General features: G+C 27.8%; 1 protein-coding gene across 2 annotated transcripts in view; it reads left to right on the top strand.

The window, feature by feature from the left end:
* Yif1 (Yip1d-interacting factor 1) overlaps window positions 1-19871 on the top strand; it is a 30691-nt gene that overhangs the window by 5366 nt on the left and 5454 nt on the right. For both annotated transcript variants that reach the window (XM_016058561.4, XM_016058562.4), the window contains exons 3-8: window positions 5699-5830; window positions 7305-7450; window positions 8852-8956; window positions 10628-10709; window positions 10787-10844; window positions 14151-14306. In XM_016058561.4, the coding sequence (XP_015914047.1) occupies window positions 5699-5830; window positions 7305-7450; window positions 8852-8956; window positions 10628-10709; window positions 10787-10844; window positions 14151-14306 (679 nt within the window). The remainder of the gene's footprint in view (window positions 1-5698; window positions 5831-7304; window positions 7451-8851; window positions 8957-10627; window positions 10710-10786; window positions 10845-14150; window positions 14307-19871) is intronic.

Raw genomic sequence — 19871 nt, 5'->3', positions numbered from 1 at the left:
GATTCCAATTCAAAATGTTTCCAGAGGAAAATATATTAATTTGAATTGTAGTTGTAATATATTTCAAAATAAAATTCTAGCTATGAACCTACTTGAATGTGTGAATTATATACATTAACAAATATTTTTTGTTATTTTTTTTTATGTAGATTAAACATTTAATTTTAATTAATGCAACACTTTTAATTTTGTCTTATTATTAAAAATGAAATATTTTTATAAATCCTAATTTTAATTTCAGAAGAAGATAAAGGTATGTTTTTTTTTTTAAATTTATAAATTTTACTAAAGTATAAATAAATTAGAGATAAATTGCTTCTACTTGAAAGATATATAAACTTGTCAAAATATATTTACAGTGATGTTGTTTAGGAAGTCGTTATGGAGAAATCTTCAGAGGAAGGCATTGGCTCATATTGGGCTGCCTGGCCAACTATGATGATGATGATATTGTTTAGGTGCTATAACACGTAAAATACATCAAAAATCATACAGAGGTCTCAAAAAATTAAGTTATTGTGCATCCTCTCGGACGCATGATCCTTCTGTGCAAAAAAAATTGCGTATGCAGAAATATAACCAAACTTTAAATATGCAGTGAGTAGGACTGGACGATGTTAAGATTTCACCATCATGATGCATCGCCACTCAAACATTGCGATGTTTCGATACATCATGATGTCACGTTACTGTTTCACATTTGGTTTTGCCAAATTTTGCATTCTTGCACAACTTTGCTTTTTATTTATTTGATGCTACTGTGAAGTAAAAGTAAAATTTAAATTTTAAATATATATATTAGATTTTTAGAATTTAAACTTTGTGTGTTTGGGGAAAACAGAGAGTAAAATTTCAAGAGAGGGATATTCAGATAAAATTTATGAAAAGTGAAAATCTGCCAAAATGCATCAAATTAACATTATCCGAATTATATTCATTTTATAGGTAAGCAACTAAGTGATTTATAATTGAATGTTGTATTTAATTTCAATAAAGTTATATAAAAAATATAATCAATGGGGAAAATTAAAGATAGGAGTAAACTAAATGTATGACTTTATAGCCTGGTACATCAATGTTTAGTAAAAAGTATTTATTGTAATGGGTTTTTTTCTATTTTTTTATTTATTATTTTTATTTTGATTATTTTCTTCTTTTGGATTAAAATAATTCTGTCTTTTTCAATTTAAACAAAACACATCTTTTCAACCTTCAGATTTTGCTGAAAAAAATCGGAAAAAAGTTTTTAAATGAAAGAAAGAGGGTATTTAATAAATATAGTTAACTAGTGAAACGAATAATTAATTAAAATTTTACATGCAGCTTTGAAAAAAATTAGTAAATTATCTTTAAGGATGAATTAAGAAAGGTAAAAAAAAAGAGAATATTATTTCAACCTTGACCAATAAAAATTATTGTTAATTTTCAACATTCTTAACGATAGTTAGGTATCTTTGACAAAAACACATTAAAAAATTATTACATTAAGAAATAATTTTTCTGTAAAATAAAATTAGGAGAAATTGGTGCATTTTTTTCAGCTTTTATATTGTAATAAATTTATCTTAACATGAATATTTTAGCAATTAATATTTGAGGATAGAGTGTAGTGCATGAAAAAAAAATTATTTTTGACTTAGTAATCGGATTTCAAAAAGTCTGATTTTTTGAAATTTATTTTTCAGAAACTATTCAACTAATTTCTTTTAACTTTTTTATTTTGAAATAAAAAATTATATTCTACAAAAATTGTATACTTCTTTGGCTATTACTAATAAAAAAAATGAATTAAAATCATTTTTGCATAAAATAATCTTTCAATGAACGAATTTTATAATTTTGTGCTAAAATTTTTCCATTCGAGTAAAAAGTTCTCGCGATGTGACGGAATACCCAAAAAGTAGCATTAACATCAAGAGATCCTAACTTTCGATCGCTCTCCTGACCAAACTATTAGATCTATATTTCTCAGATTACAGCTACGCCTAATATTTTGAGGGTCAGGAATCATAATCCGTCAAAAAATGTATTCAGATAAGTACGTTTTTATGCCTCACTTCATAATTTAAAATATTGTCTGCTTAAACTAATTAGCATATTTGAGGTCTCTCCCTCAAACCACTAAAGATTAAGTCCTAATACGTAAAAATCAGAAGAAAAGTATTAGCCTGCTGCAAAGTGTGTCAACCAACTGTAAAAATAAAATAGATACAATTATGAAAATAAAATAAAATTTAACATGTGCTTTGAGCCAACAATTTAAAAATCTTTATAAACGGAAATATGAAAAACTTAATAGAAAAATATTTTTAAAAAATGATGGATTGAGAAAGATAGAATACTTAGAACAACCGATGCGTATAACCTCTTGGCCTTTCATTCTCCAGAATTTCTTGATGAACATCCTTCAATAATTTATTGAATTTATTGAGGGTGGTAACCTTCAATATTTTTGAGGAAATAAGGAAAAATTAGTATAAAAATAAAATTTCCTGGAAAAGGATACGATGGAAATTAATATGGCTTCAATATTGTAAAAATCAATTATTCAAAATTTTATTTTCAGAATTATTGCTAACCTAATGCATTATGTTGCTAAAGTATATTTTGTGAAAATAAAATTTAACTGCACACTCTTTTAAAAATCGTTATAAATAAGGAAGGTCGAGAAATATTGAAAAGCAATCAAGATGAAAAAGAAAATGCTAAAGAAATAAAAACGAAACGACTGTCTTAAAACGGAAATTTGTTTTAAAAACTTGTTTGCCAAAATTTTTTGCAAAAATATTAGATTTTTTTATATTTTCTAATAATAATATTAATTTTTTAATAATTGAAAACGTGGTCAATATGCAGAATTGCAGCTTTATACAAAATTATTAAGGAAAATATCTTATCCATATTGAAGGAATGCAATTCTTCAGATTTAACAAAGAAAAATAAATAGGTAAAAAAATAAATAAGGAAAAAGTCTTATCGGAACAGATGAAAAGCGATCTTTTCTTCAACAAAACAAAAATTATCTCAAAGTATTGTCAAATAGCAAAACATAAATAATCCTTAGAGAAATTAAATTTGCAAGAATTGAAGAAAGCACTTTTTCATCTTTCATTGGCGATGAGTTAGTTTCACTCCTAGTACGTCGGAATTCATCATATCAGCACATTGCTATTTGATAATTCGTGAAGGAAGAAACACACAAGAAAAGATCGTCACGGCAATCGATGTCACCTCGTGATCGGGGGGAATGCTCTTTGTGCACTCTTGCGACCATCGATGTTGAACCTTAAGAATCGCTCTTTGCATCATCGGGAAACATCGTACCCACCAGTCGTACACCAGAATTTCCGATGCTTCGTAAAAGACCCCAATCTAAACATCGGATTGCCAATGATTACACAGCGTCGATGTTTTCCTATGAATCAATGTATCGCCCAGTCCTAACAGTGAGACTTCTCGGGAGCAACCACTCTTCGTACCACAGTAAAATGGTCGTTCTAGAGGTTACCTCCATTGACTTCAAAATTGCGATCGAAGGTACATGATTTTTCGCAAACAATTTTATTTTTAGTCAATGTCATTTTCTTGGTGCGAAAATGCTACTTCTAGTGGCATCATGGAAAGACGAATCTATGAATAAAATTTAACGTCTATAAAAATGATCCCAACTGATATGTGTAATAAATTTACCAATCAAGTTTTTTGTTTAAGTTTGCATTTAATTTTATGTCATAAAAATTTGTTAGCTTTAAGAGATATTAAGGGTTTTGTTTCACATGCTTGTTTTTTCTAAACACTTTTTTTTCTAACTTAATTTTCCACACAATAAGTAAATCATTGATAGCATCATTTTTAATGCATTCTGACTGCAACATGAGGTTATATCGTTAATTAAGAACTCTCTAAATAAGACTCTCACACAAATATTTTGAATACATTTTAATCTACATGGTGCGTAGCATTTTTAAAAAGTGCTTAAAGGAGTTTATTTTTGATTTTCATTTTTAAAAAGGCTTTAAAGGTGCTCTTTTCATTGGGTGTTTTTAAAAAGTGCTTAACTTCCCTTTTTTGAAAATGAGATATTATTTCTTTACCATGTGAATTTTCGCCACATATTATGCAAAAGCGTGCTTTTCACATTGTTCTATTCAACATTTTCACAATTCATTCGACCACGATCCATTTCGTTCATAGCATATGAAAGCTCCAATCATTTTACATGCTTGATGAAATACTTGGGAATCTGCATGTGCGTCTACTGAGCTGGGTTCAGGGAGATTATTGCACTTTCATGTGCAACTCTGCTGCATTTTGCAAGATATTCTCAATTTCAGGCTTCATTTTCCGCCCTCTGATGTAGAACGGAAAAATCTCATGATCATTTTATAACGGCTAATATAATCAAGAAAAAAAGTTCTTTGTCAGAAACTAGTTATTTTATCATGATCATGTAAAGTCTTTGAAAATTATTTTGCATTTTGTTTATTTATATAGTACTAAAAATATTTTTTGAGTGCTTAAAAAGTACTTGAAAGGTATCTATTTTTTGTTGAACTATTTGGCTACACACCCTGATCTACTTATTTGTTTTGATATTTTTTTGTTTCCTTATATGACCTTTTCCGCATTTGGAGAGATAAAATCTTTTCTAAAAGTTTCCTACAACATAAAGTTTGTGGAAAAAATTCCATGCTTCCCAAAAGTGGTTGCTACATAGGGGTGGTCTTTCTCAGAAGTTTCACTGTGCAAATATTGATGAAAAATAATTCTTCTTTACTAGAAACTAAAAGAGAAAAATTATGTAATTCTGAGTATCATACTACATTGTTGCTTTTCATCGATGCACGGGTTAATCCTTGAAAGTGTTAGGCTGCCGACAATGTTACCAGCCATCTATCAGAAGATGCCTCAAGATAGAATCGAGTTAACATGTCTTATATACTAGTGAGTGGAAATTTATTAGTTGTAGGGGTTGCTACGCTACGTTACTGCCCCACCAGAATTTTATCTATAATAGAATTCGATGAATAGATACCTCTACTTATTTCATTGCCATCGTAGGGGAGCTGTATTAAGATTACGGTTGTGGGTGTGGTCACTCCTGTGTTCCTATGAGCAATCAAGTCACAAATAGCAAGTCAATTGTTCACTGTTTACCATGTATTGAACTAGGCGTTTTCAAATCGAACTAGGCGTTTTCAAATCATGTTTGAGTCACCAATGTGTGTGTGGAGGCTACCGACATTGTCAATCATCATCTACTGAAAAGTGCCTCGAGATAAAATAGAGTTGGCATGTCTCATATAGTAGTGAATGGGAATTGAATAGTTGTATTAGTAGCTATGCTACAGTCCTTATTAAAAGCTTTGATTGTTTCTTATATATTCACTCTTTAAATTCATATGTTTTTAGAAATAAAATATTTATTTTTGCAGGGATTATGATTTAAAATGTGGTTCACCATTTAAAGGAGTGAACAACCTTTTAGAAAAAATTAAGTAACATTCTAGCCTTTACATGGTGATGTACTTTTTAAACACACATTGTTTAATCTTTTGCTAATGCCACTTAATAGGATAACACCTTCTATTCTAGTCCATCAGTTATACCAACCCTAAGCTAAGGCTTAATCATAAATTAGTTTATAAATTAAATCTTATTCACATTCTGAAACTATAATTTCTTTAAAATATTTCAGGTGGTCCTAGGAGGCAAAAAGGGTATAGACCTAATAATCCTGCAGATTATCAGTATGGCCAATATCCACCAGTACCACAGTTGTTTAATGATACAAGTGGGGGATTTGTTCCACCGTATCCGCAGAATCCAGGTACTGTATCTCAAAATTCTATATAAATTACTTTAAATATATTAAATATATATCTAATCACTGAATGTTTATCATTTATGAATATTTTATATCTTTAAATATTTTGAATTTAGTTTTGATGTTTCTATAAATTCATGTATTTTTCTTTTTTAAAAAAAGGAGTCATATATTGTAAAAATTTTAATTTCTTTTAGTGTAATAAAGCAAGATAACAGCTAATAAAATTATAGCCCAATAATAACCTTGAAGTTACTAAAGTTTCACAAGTGTTCATTTTCAAGTTGTGACATCATAGAGCAGATCAAACGATCATAAACTTTCCTTTCTCTGGAAAAAGTTTTTATATTAAATATCTTATATGAATATTAGAAGTGTATACTTTTTTCCATATTTATATATGGAGCATATGAATACTAATATATTGTGGATATTGCTTTGAGTTCTGCTGAGCATAAGAAGACAAAAACTATTATTTTACTGAACAAAAATTTAGATATATTGCATTACTTGAAGATCTGCAGATGATATTGGCTTGCAATATAAGTTGGTTGGCATGGAATTTGCCTAACGCCCGATGGGCAGAAATCCATAATGTACATGAACACCGCTCATGGAAATTTATTCACTATCGTGGAAAGTGTTCTAAAATTCAAGTTATTCAAATAACATAGAATAATTACCAAATAAAAATCATAAAAATGTCTTGCTTCTAAAAGCTAAAATTGCATTGACATTTAAGAATAAGATAAATAAATATTGCATTATTGAAAAAAATAGGCTAACTTGTGCTATAACTGTAATAGTATAGTTTCAAATTCATATATAAAGCAGGGTGCTTAGCTTTTTTAAAAAGTTCTCATTTCCGAATTTTATTTTTTAAAAGCCCTTAAAAGTGCGTTTTTTTATTGGGTGTTTTTAAAAAGTGCTTAATTTTCTCTTTTCGGAAATGATATATTTTTCTTCTTTACCTTGTCGATTTTTGCCACGTATTATGCAAAAGAGTAGTTCTATTCAACGTTTTCTCAATTCATTCAACCACAATCTATTTCGGCATAACGACATTCTGTAGCTTATGAAAGCACCAATCATTTTACATGTTTGATGAAATATTTGCTGGTCTGTGTGTGCGTATACTGAGCTCGATTCAGTGGGAATTATTCTTGCACTATCATGTGCAACTCTGCTGCATTTTGCATGAGATTCTCAATTACAGACTTCATTTTAGACTCTCTCAGCAGCTAGTTATTTTATCATGATCATGTAAAGTCTTTTAAAATTATTTTGCATTTTGTTAATATACATAGTGCTTAAAAAGTACTTAAAAGGTGCTTATTTTTTAATGAAAGATTAAGCTACACACCCTTTAAAGACTTAAATAATTATATTTCATTAGTGTGCAAATTCTGTCAGTGAAAAAAAAATTATAAATTGTTTTAAATGTGTGTAAATAGTGAACAGACATTGTTATATCTAGGTATGGGATCTGGTGGTTGGGATTCAAGTTATCCTCCTCAGCCAGCATTTCCTGGTCAGCAACTTCTATCAGATCCAATGGCTACCATGGCAATGCAATATGGTCAGACTATAGCCGATCAAGGTAAACAGATTGTGGAAGAAAAGGTAATTTTATTTTCTGTCGCATTATGTTCTATAACAAGCATGAGTATTACACGCTTAGTGTAGAAGCCGAGTCACATATTCAGCTTTAGCCAGAGCCAAGTGACCCAGCTGTCAGCATGCCTGACTGTGAAGTCAATGGTTGCGGGGTTGAATCCCGCTCAGGGCATGGATGTTTCTCTTTGGGTGTTGTTCTCTATTGTGTGAATGTGGCCCACCATATAAGCGGTTATCTGTGGCATGGGTAATGTTGCTCACATCCGTGACTTACGTTCACAGATGCCCAATGAGCAACACTTCCGCCATTTTCCGAGATGAAGAACAAAAATTCAGTGCCTGCAGTTAGAAAAGAAAAAAATACATATTCAGCTTTTTGAACATTAATTTCATCTTTTTCTGAACTTGAAGCATTTCCCGCAGCAAAAATCAGCTATCCATGTATTATTCAAACTTGTTCTAAAAAACTATATTTTTTAAGGGAATGTTTATCTAGAATAACAAGCCTTTTTATTGTGAAAATGGATTAATCAAAGAACAGGGAATTTTAGCAGTCTTGAAAAATCAGGAAATTTGAATTAAAATACCCCAAAACTGAAGGGAAATGGAGAAATTTAAGTTGAAAATACCCAAAAGGTCAATATTTTTCCAAAAAATCATTCTTAATTTTTTTTTAAATTTATATTTAATTTTAAATGCAAGTGTAAGTGTTTTTTGATACATTTTTTGTACAAGAATAAGGCATAACCATAAAATTAAGTCTACCGGTTACAAAAATCAGGGAAAAATCATTGAAAAAAATTTTCCTGTGTGTTTGTGATCATCCTAGGAGAAATGTGTTTTACGGAATGAAACCTTCATTTTTTGCACAGCTTTATTTAAGATTTGTGGATACATAAATTATAAAGGATAAGTAGAATAACATGGTAAAAGCAAGCTTTATATTAACATTTTATATATTTTTCTGAATAAAGTGAAAATTCTAGCTTACTGTGTCTATTATTATAAACATAACTATGATATTATGAAAATATCATAGTTGTATTTTTATATTATTATTAATATAAAAATATGATAATACTAACATGATTATATTATAAACTCCAAACTACGTTTCACAAAACCCAATTTATGAGCGTTGATTTATCAGAAATTGAAAACTTCAAAACATTTCTGTGTAGCAATTTATAACCAAAAAATTGTGTTTGTGCGTCAGTTATTCAAAAAAAAAATTGGAAGCAACTTAAAGGAATCTTTTTTTTTGTCAATAGTTTGTAAGATGTGCAAAATATTAATAATTTATCCTGTATACCTTTATTAACTTAGATTTTGATAATTTTTGTGGATTTATTATTTTAATCTAAATTTCTTTTATATTTATAATTAATGTGTTAAATGTTATTGTAGCTGGAAAAATATGTGTCTATTTCAAAAGTGAAATACTACTTTGCTGTGGATACAAAATATGTTATGAAGAAACTTGGATTACTGTTTTTCCCATTTACCCATAAAGTAAGTTTTAAAGTATAAATTGACCCTTGAATTTACAAAAACTTTTTTATCCATTTACAATGATGCTGCAAGCTAAGCCAATATGAAATATTTTATTGTGTTATACAGTACAGAACCCGTTATCCGGAAATCAGAAAACCGGAAAACCAAAAAACCAGAACGAAATTCGATAATTTTCCCTCCATTTTTGAAAAAAAAATTATTTTTTTTTCCTCATAAGATTTTAGGATTTTTCTTTCTTTTTTGAAAGATGTTTACCTTACCATCATTTTGGAAATAATCATTAGTGTATTACTTCATCGTTTTTTCTTCTTTTTAAGATTATTTCCAAAAAATTTTTTTTTTAGTTAGGTTTAACAATAAAAAAACTGCTTTTTGTAGCGATTCAGAAAACCGGAAAAATCAGTTATCCGGAATAGCGATGGTCCCGATCGTTCCGGATAATCGGTTCCCTACTGTACTTACTTGTTTATATATTTATAAAATTGTAGGTAATTTTTTAGACTAAGTGTTATTTAAGGTTTCAGGAGAGAAAAAAACCTTTAACTTTAATGCTGAACTAATGTATCAGTCGACCCCTGGTGATTTACTATCAGCTACGCTGTTGAATATTACCTTGCAATTATATCTATTGATTAAATGGGTTAAGTCTTTGCAGAATTAGTGCAAAAACTAGTACAAATTTCAACATATGTAGGTTAATTTGACATAGTAAGAAAGACAATAGTTAATATAAGTAACAAAGAGTTAATCTTTATTGCAAATGAAATAAGCCTGAGTATTAATGACGAAAAAACTAATTATATGATAATGTCAAACTCTGAAGAAGACAAATTCAGAATTGAGCCATTGGTAATAAAAACCTTAAAGGGAAACACATTTTTACCTACCTAGTGAACAAATGTGAAATATATGATTTGATAAAGCAAGAAGTATGAAATGGAAATGAAGCGCTGTATACCGATTGATTAGCCTTATTTGAAGCTTTCATTTGATATTTTCTTATTACAATAGAATTCTCAGCGTCAACAACGAGATAAAAGGCTCAAAATAGATTGTTTAAAATCAAATCTCTTGCTAGCCATTTATGGTTGGAATATAGCTTAGCTAATTGGAGCTTGTAAGCCAAAGATACTACCCGAATTCACGTTTTTGATCATCACTATTTTACATAAATAAAAATAAAAACAAATTTTAAAATGTTAACTGATATAGTATAAAAAACTTGTTGGTGGCTAAAAACTTAAAAAAAGATGTAGAATCTTAAAAATTGAAATGTAGATATTTATTGCAATAAAATTAAATCAAGGTATGGTTGTCTTAAGTTTTCAATGTTTCCAGATGTTATTTTTGCTTTGTTTTGTGTCAAAAATAAATTAATAAAATAAAGAAAAAAAATTAGAAAAAATAACCAAATGAATGATTTAATAACGAAAGGTAAGTTTTGGTAATAAAGGTAAATTTTGGTGTCAGTGAGCTATAAATTTCTGAAAATTCTGGTAAACAATGCTAGACTGCATTAATTGGTCAAAAAACAAGTTCAGTCTTGAATTTTTTTTAGTGGCACTCATGTTTCCTTGATGAACAAGATTTTTTTAATTTAGCAATAGTTATTTAAAAATGAATTATTTAAAGTTTTATTTTAATGTTGAATTCAATATTATGTTTTAGGAATGGGCTGTTCACTTTAATAACCAAAATGAACCTGTAGCTCCAAGATATGATGTCAATGCTCCTGATTTGTATATTCCAAGTTAGTTGTGTCTATTAACTATTTATTTATGTACTATCTATTCTCTATTTATTTAATATTTTTATTTTGTGTTTTAGCAATGGCTTTTGTAACCTATATTTTAACTGCTGGATACATACTTGGATCTCAAAATAGGTATTCATCTATTTGTAAAATAAAATTTTATTTAAATATTTTTTTAAAAAAATTAATATTACTTATATATTTTTGAAAAAATATTTTTTTCGAGTTATAGCTAATTATTAATTAATCATATCTTGTATTTTTTACTGAAAAATCAACAGACTAGGAGCTAATAGCTACCAGAAAAATAATGCTTGCAAAAAAATAGGAATTTAAAACTTTCAAATGTGATTTTTCTTGTAAACTTAAAATTCTTAATTGTCGAAGTAGATTCATCATCTATTTGTTAAAAAAAATTTTTTTTTATATATTTTTTGAAAAAAAAAATACTCATTATATACTTTAGAAAAAATGTTTTTTGAAAAGTTATAGTTAACTTGTATTTTTTACTGCCAAATCAACAGACTCGGGGCTAAGAGCTACCAGAAAAATAATGCTTTCAAAAAGATAGGAATTCAAAATTTTCAAAGAAGATTTTTCTTGTAAATTTGGAAATGTCATTTTACTTGTTTTCAAAAAACCACAGATTTAAACTCAACTTCTTTCTTCAGTTCTTAATGTTTTAAAGGTTCTTATTGTTGTCGTTGTAATGTTCTAAATTAGGCAGCTTAAAAAAAGACTAAGCAAGAGGTGATTGAAAGCCCTGATGGCTTAGGGGGTAAAGCGTACGCCTTCCAATGAGATGAACTGTGTTCGAATCCTAACGAGGGCTGGTTGATACAAATTCCGTTTCCGGCTTGCATTGACCGCAGTGCTGACATAAAATAGCCTGAGTGGTAGACAGATCATGGGTTAGAGCCCCCTTGTCGTCAGACTGACCTTGTCAGGTTTTTGTGTTTTTCCACTATGTAACACAGATGTGGATTAGTTCCATCAATAAGTCCTCCACGAAGGCAAATTTCTCCCGATACTTGATCCAGAAATTCCCTTGTCTTCTGGACTGGGTTCAAAATTACAACGCTACGGAGTTGAACATTAGTAGTTAGAAACCCAAAAATTGGGTCAGCTGTTCAGCGACGGTTATAAAATAAAATATTCAGCACTTTATGTCGTCATTTTTTATTTTATAGTTTTAAATTTTATCACTATTGGTTGATCGATTGTATACATGGATATATTCAATGCAATAATATTATTCTTTATAACCTTGTAATCTTGAATCCTACTAAAAAAGAAAACTCCCAAGACAAAAACCAAGGCAAAACTTGCCTTTAGAAGACTAAAAGCTTTCATGCTAGCTATGTTATTGCAGTTGAGTCAATGGGGTGTTTTACAAAAAACATGTAACTTGATTTCAAGGATTTTCAATTTTTAAAACTTTGAAAAAATTCTTTAAAAAAATTTAATTTATTTTATGGTGTCCACTTACCTATTATAGGTAATCTCATTTTATATATATATAGTTTATGGAATTAAGAAGTGATGAAAATGTCTATTTCTATATTTTTATATATTCATTGTTCATATTTTGCACTTTAATACAGTGGTTTTACGAATTGGTTATATTGGTTTACATTTAGAAAATAATATTACATTCCATGTGACATGTAGAGTTAGGAGCTATTATTTTAAATATTAGTTGAATATTTCTACAGGGTGATCACTGAATTGGGAAAAGTTCAACGAATTTTGTCAACATGAAAAAAATCATTAAACTGTCAAAGAATTTTAATCAAAGATCCATAAGAAAAGTACTTGATTTGGGTTTAAAGTATCTTTAAGTTCAATATTTTTTTAAAAGTAAAATTGGTACCAATCCTGAAAAGAATTCTGACCATCGAACACTATTGTTCTGTTTGGGTTTATTTATATCAATAAATAGATATCTGGTAGAAGTTTTTTTTGTCTCATTAATGCATTTAAAGTTAATAATTTTATTAAATAATTTAAAAAAAATATTTTTAAAAAAAATAGTAATTAAACATTTATTAGAAAAATATTGCTAAATCAAAATATTAATCTTCAATCTGAAATGATGTTTAATCATTTGGCATCTATTTATATTAACTGACAGTTAATGTCTCATGTAAATGGTACCTGTTACTCTTATAATTACTTTTCACATGTCTGATATAACAGCAGCAAAAAAATAAATAATCAAAAATGAAATGTGTGTTCATTTTATCTCTAAAAGCTATCTATCTGAAGCCTTACACATACTAAATTTTATTAACTTATTCTTCTTGTATTTATTTATTTATTTTGTAATTAAAAAAAGATCAATCCTAAGTTTCTTGAAGTAGATTATTACAGTTAATAGAGTACAGCTTTAATAGAGTTACTTAATTTAAAGACCTTATAGCATTAATTAACAAAAATAATGACATAGCAACAGTAATCGTCTTATGATGTCAAACAGAATTTTTTATAGTTTTAAGAAAATACTAACATCCAAATTTCTCAAATGAGCAAAGATCAATATATATAAAACCTTAAATCACTACTAGTTCTGTATGAATATTGGAAGCTTACTAAGAATAAGATTAAACTGCTGATCTATGAAAGATAAATTTTGAGGAAAATTTTTGGCCCTATGAATGAAAATTATATATGGCGCATACTTAGCAACGGTGAGTTCTAAAACAAATTTAACGAGCTTAACATTGTCCAAAGAGCTTAATATTGTCTAAATCTTTAAAGCATATCATATAAGATGAAAATCTGTGCACTTTTCATGGGGAAGCCAGAGCTAAATTAGCAGTATAAATTAGTAGCAATAAAAATTATGCTATCAGTGACAAAAATCAGAAGAAATAGAAAAATCAGAGAATCTATTCTTTATGTTCAGCCTGTAGTAAAAGCTCATGATACAAACTCAACAAATTATCAAGAAACATAATTACAAGTTTTTGGAGGAACAGAAATATTTCCTTACCATGGCAAAATATTTTTGTCTGAAATTTCTCCCAAACTAAAAAAATTATCATCAAAATTAAATGTTATTTATTAAGAATTAATGTATGTAGGTAAAAGAAATGGAAAATTAAACCTTATTCAGATTAATCTTGAAGTAATTATGTATGATTCATTATTAAATTAATTTATCTAACGCTTTTTAAGGCATATATCGAGCTCCATTTACAATAATATTATTATGAAAATTTTATGTAATAAAAATAATAAAAGATTCATTTTAATTTAAAAAAAATTTTATGCATATAAATTACTATTAAATTCATAGATTTGTTTATTTAAGTCTGTACAAATTTTGTTAAATCTTATTTTGTGATCCTCTAAGATAAAAAAATGTGATATGCATGTGTGTGTGTATATATATATATATATATATATATATACATATAATATGTAATTTTTTAGATTCAGCCCTGAGCAGTTAGGAATGCAAGCTAGTTCTGCATTAGGATGGTCTGTCTTAGAAATTGGTGTTTTATTTATTGCTCTTTATTTGTCAAGTGCTTCATCTTCTATTCGAATGTTTGATTTGATAGCATTTTGCTCCTACAAATATGTTTGGTATGTATTTTTTTAGTTGATCATTTTCACTAATTGTCATATCTGTCAAGTCTCCTGTTTTGTTTTTTTTTAAACAAAGATTCCCGTATTTTACAACTATCTTCCATTTACCCGTATATTCTTGAATTTCTCCATATTTTTTGAGGGAATGAGAAAAAAGTTATAGATAAAATATCTGTTAATGGCAAAATACTTCTTTTATTCCTCAACAGATATCACTATGGTCAGTTGACTAGTTCTTGCAATGCTGCACTAACCAAACCGAATTTAAGGAGAAAGTTGGTGTTTGTTCAGTGAATCATTTTTCTCCAATAACATGTTATGTACTTACAGGAATCTGGCTATAACTTTGTTTACATTGTATTTTTACTGATCATCAAAACAGGAAAATAATTTTGTTTTCAACACCAAGTCTTAAGTTTCGAAGATCGATAAAGTTACGATATCTTCAAAAGTATTTGACTGAATTCGCCTGCTTAAAAAAAATCTCAACGAGAGGTAAATCATGTTTTTTACACACTTTGTTATTGTGATCTTAGCTTCACAAAAAAAGAGACATGCAACAACATTTGGCAGGGAAGAAGCATCTGGTTTTGTTTGCTGCTTCTAATAAAAATAATGCAATAACAACTTTTTCTTCAATGACGAAAGAGTATGCAGTAAATCTCCTAGAATGCCTTTTTACATATTTTTTCGTGGAACATAATTAGCCTTTGAACTGCTCTGATCATGGGAGCGGTCTTTAATGAAAAATGTTCCCAAAAATTAAATCCGGAAATGATATAGTTTGAGCAATTATGATTAATGGTTTTAAAAAACTTCATTAGACTAAGATTAATGTACGTATTTTTTATAGCATTTGTAAGTGCTTATGATATTTTCAATTTTGCGTTTCTCTTTTTGACTTACCTGTTTATGCGTGATATAGTCAATCTGTATGCATTGCCCGAAAAACGTCGCTAGTCAAATCTCCGTTATTTTAATTCTCGAATGTTTACAGGTATGAGATGGTAATTTATAAAAAAAATTTCTCTGAATAAAGCCTTAAAAATTCGCTGCGGGGAAGCATAGATAAACCATGATAACATAATACCTTTTTTCACCCTCAAAGTGCACTTTTGACATTGTTGATAAAGCGGCTGGAATGAGCTTCTGTTAGCCTCTTTTGGAAACAAATCAAATCCATGTATTTTCAATGAGTATAGCACAAAATTTAAACTGATTTTGCACTTACCCAAATCTTTGTGAATAATCTGTCTTTGCTAATTCACAATCTATTGGCAAATAATTGATTGAAATAATTAATTGTTCCTAATCTATTAGCCAACAGATATTCAATATATGTATTATATATATATATTATATATATTGAATATCTGTTGGCAATCTTCAACGGCATACGTATGACCTGCTCAAAATTTCCTGTCATCACATTTGTTGAGTGTCTATCTGAACACGGTTTTCTTTCCATCCCAAAAATTCAAAAACGTTATAAAGTAATTTTCTGCTAACCGCATCCATCCCTTTTTCTTTCTTTTTTTTCTTAGTTTCATCTTATTGTCTGGTTCATTTTATGTTTTCAATTTGGAAATAAAACCTTAGTTTTAGCACCTTTTTTTTGGTTAGTTTAGATATTTATCCCTATTTCACAGCAGGGTTGGCAAGATTTTGCCGCCGGTGGAAAAAACCATGGTAAATACCGGTAAAAACCGTCCTGGCAAAAACAGGTTTTTGCCAAGCAAATTGGCAAAAAGTGGCAAAAACCTATATTTTCCAAGATGAGAGGACAAAAACACATTTTTGATTCAACATTATTCCTAAAATTGAAATATATACTATAAATATAAATAATTACAAAAAAATTAACAAAATTATTATTCCATAATTAAATGATAATGTAATAATATATCATTTTAGTAGTTTAAAACATTATTGATTGGAAAATTTGTGATTATTCTTTTTTTTCCAGTGAAATGAGCTTATTTTAAATTAATATAACTATAATTTAAAGCATAAAATATCTATCAATATATGTAGTTAATTATTGTACAAATAATAATTTTTTATAATAAATAATAATATTATACAAATAATAATATTTATTTATTTGTAAAAAAACATTTATTTTAGGATTCTAAAATGAAAAGAGATCACAAACTTTCAATCTTTTAAAAATTATTACCATTATATTAATTATTAATATGTTAAAAATAATTTTTTCATGTAATGTATCAAAATTATTATTCCTTATGATTGATTTAAATTTGTTTCAAGTATTTTGTAATAATATTTAATCAGCAATTTAGATAATTTGGTTTTTGCCGGTTTTTACCAGTTTTTGCCGGTTTTTACCAGGTTTTTGCCACTGTCCTGGCAAAAACCCCTTTTTGCCGGCAAAAACTCCAACCCTGTTTCACAGGTATTAGATAATTAAATTCGAAGTAACCCATCTAAATGCCCACTCCACGGGGAGAATAGAGAAAACCTGGAAAAAACAGGGAATTTAAGAATCACCTAACATAACAGGAAAAATACAGGGAATTTGGATATTTTTTCTTTACAAACTTAGAAGATACAGGGAATTTTGTTTCTTATTTCTATATTTTAAGAAATGGCGACCACTCAAAGTGTAATCCATGATATATTTAAGGATGATATTTCAGCTATGCCAAACTATTTCGTTTACTATAACATTTTTTAAGTATGTTTGGTCGTTCTTTTTTTTCTTTAAATTTTTCCAGCAATTAAAACTACTATAGTTAGGCCAATATAGCATACAGGAGCACTGTAATTGTGTTTCCTCTTAATATATTGTGTATAATATGTAAAGGGAAAACACAGGGAATTTTTTCCCAGATTTGCGTGGCAACCCTGCTTAAGGAATTCTGATTGTTTATACTATTAAAAATGAAGTTTTTTCCTTTGTTTAAAAAACTATAACTTGTTGAATATTAATTAAATATTTTTTACAGGGTTGGGGTTTTGGACGTCCTAAACTGGTTTTGGACAGGACACGTGGGTTTTACTGTCTTAAACTGGGTAAAACTGTCCTAAACTGGGTAAAACTGTCCTAAACTGGGTTAAACTGTCTTAAAGTGTCCAAAACCTTGAACTTTGGTAAAAGGTAAAAATTCTATAGGTGTAACCATTGTGCACATAATAATTACATGTATCATTAAATATTTGAAATTTTTTATACAATTTACTATAACTTATTAAAAGAAAATAATATTATATATAATAGGAAAAGGTTTATAATTTTTGAAGCTCAACAATTCATTGAACAACAAAAGTGAATAACTTATCCTTTAAATATAAATATGCTTTTAATACTGATAAATAATATTTTTGCATAAGAATAAATATGGCAATATTAAAAAATAATAATTTTTCTTAAAAAAAATACCAAATTTGTTCAAAAATTAACCTTTTATTTTTCACAATATTTTTCTTAAAAAATGTTATAATTTCTGCATCACAGAATAATAAAAAAGACATCTATTTTTTTAAAAAAAAAATGTTTTTTTTAAATATAAATATATTAGTTTAAATTGTAAATACAAAATAACTGAAAAATGTATTAACAGTTTTGAAGGGCATAACATCAATTTCAGTTACTGACACTGGTGATGTATCACCACTTTGCTAAAAGAATTGAACATGAATGAAATAAAAGTATTCTTGAATAGTACTATAGAAAAATAAACCTGTTTATGACGAACCAAGCACTTAGTCCCTAATATTTTAACCTGTATGGCAAGGCCAAACTTCAGTTATATACTATTGAATGATAGGACCAATTGAACTTGATTACTGATTAATCTTCCTTTGTTTAAATTGAAGAGTCAAACAATATTAATAAAACATTATACTTTCAAAAACAAATATTCTCTGGTATATTTAATTATCAATATGTTATTAGTTCTATGTTTATTTTACCTCTTAAAATAGATTCAGATAAAATTGTGACATAATTTGAGTAAAAGGGTTTTGGACAGTTTTGGACAAAGGGGTTTTGGACAGGACGGTTTAAACCGTGGATTAATCCATTCTGTCCTAAACCTTGCCAACCCTGATTTTTTACTATATTATTGAGCTCTGAATTGTGATAAATTGCTTTTTTTATTCCTCTAATATTACATCGACTACAAAATTTTCATTCATTTATTTTGATTGTTATTACTCTTAAATATTTGTTGTAAATAAATATATAGTCTGTGAAAGAATTTTCTGACTAATTTCTTCACAGTAAAAAATAAATAGGTAGCAAAATTTTGTCATGTGTGTAGGTACATTTGTTGCTGTGACTTTGGCCAGAAACATGGCTTAAGTTATTAATTTATTACTTTTAGGTTTTATTCTGTATTCTTGGTTTTTATTCTCTTATCCTGTACTTATAGGATTATTTATGTAGAATTGCACATCGTTATCTTTTTTCAAATTTATATTTTAGTTTGTCTGAATCAAAATCAAAAAACAATGTCTAGCTTTCGTATATTAAAGATTTTAAATAAAATTTTCATCTTTGAATTATCTCAGTTTCTTGATATAATGATTAAATATATTATTCTTTTAGTATCATTCTGAAAACAATTTTTATTAGTTCTGCACTTGTGATTATTGTTTATGTTTCTTAAAAACAAAAAATTTACATCACTATTAAAATAAAGATCTATATGTATATTAATCATAATACAAAAAAAAAAATTACAAAGGATTTGGATAATTTTTTATGATTTTTTTTTTTCTAATTTAATTATTGAGAATCAAGTATTCTTAAAGTTTGATCAAAAGTATGTTTAGTTGTATAATTTTAGGAAGAATATTTTATACATAATAAGCATAAATGTAATAAATGTTTACTATTGACGCCCTTATTACAATAAAGACAAAATTAATTATTACTTTTACGTCATATCTGTTTCAAATGATGCAGTTTTCGCTACTCTAAATCTTATAAAAAGTATGTTTTTTCAACTTTCATAAATTTTTCAAAAATTCAACTAATATTTTTCAAATCACATCAAAATTGTACTTTCATTCACACCATTAATCCGGACAGTAAATGTACTAAAAATACAGTTTCCTTTTTATTAGTATTAAAATGTGAAGAAAAAAATTATAAACTGGTTTAAATTTTAAAAAAATATTTTATTACTACTTAAACTTTCTACTCCAATTCTCTTTAAAAACACTTTTTTTTAAAATAATGATTTAAATCACTAATTTTATACCTTCACTGATGTGCATAAAAAAAAATTCTGCAAGATAATTAAATCTAAAATTCTCTGCTATTTGGTAAAAAAGCTATAAAATTTTTGAAAGTGAAATTTTTTTCTCTGCCATTTTGATCAACCTGAAGGATTCTTAAATTAGCCACTTTCTAGAAAAATTTAAAAACTGGTAAGAGAAGGAAACATCGAAGAAGCAAAATGTATAAACAAATGTACACTGTTGACAAAAAAATTTTTATAAGTTAAATACCTGTGTTGCAATTGACAAACTGGATTCCTAAAATTCATGTGACATTAGAGCTTAGGAAATTCAGAATAACTTCATAGGAAA

The sequence above is a fragment of the Parasteatoda tepidariorum genome, chromosome 7 (genome assembly GCF_982258835.1).
Source record: "Parasteatoda tepidariorum strain Cologne lab strain chromosome 7, Ptep-v5.0, whole genome shotgun sequence".
Classification (NCBI taxonomy): domain Eukaryota; kingdom Metazoa; phylum Arthropoda; class Arachnida; order Araneae; family Theridiidae; genus Parasteatoda; species Parasteatoda tepidariorum.
This window is presented reverse-complemented; position numbering and strand designations above follow the sequence as displayed.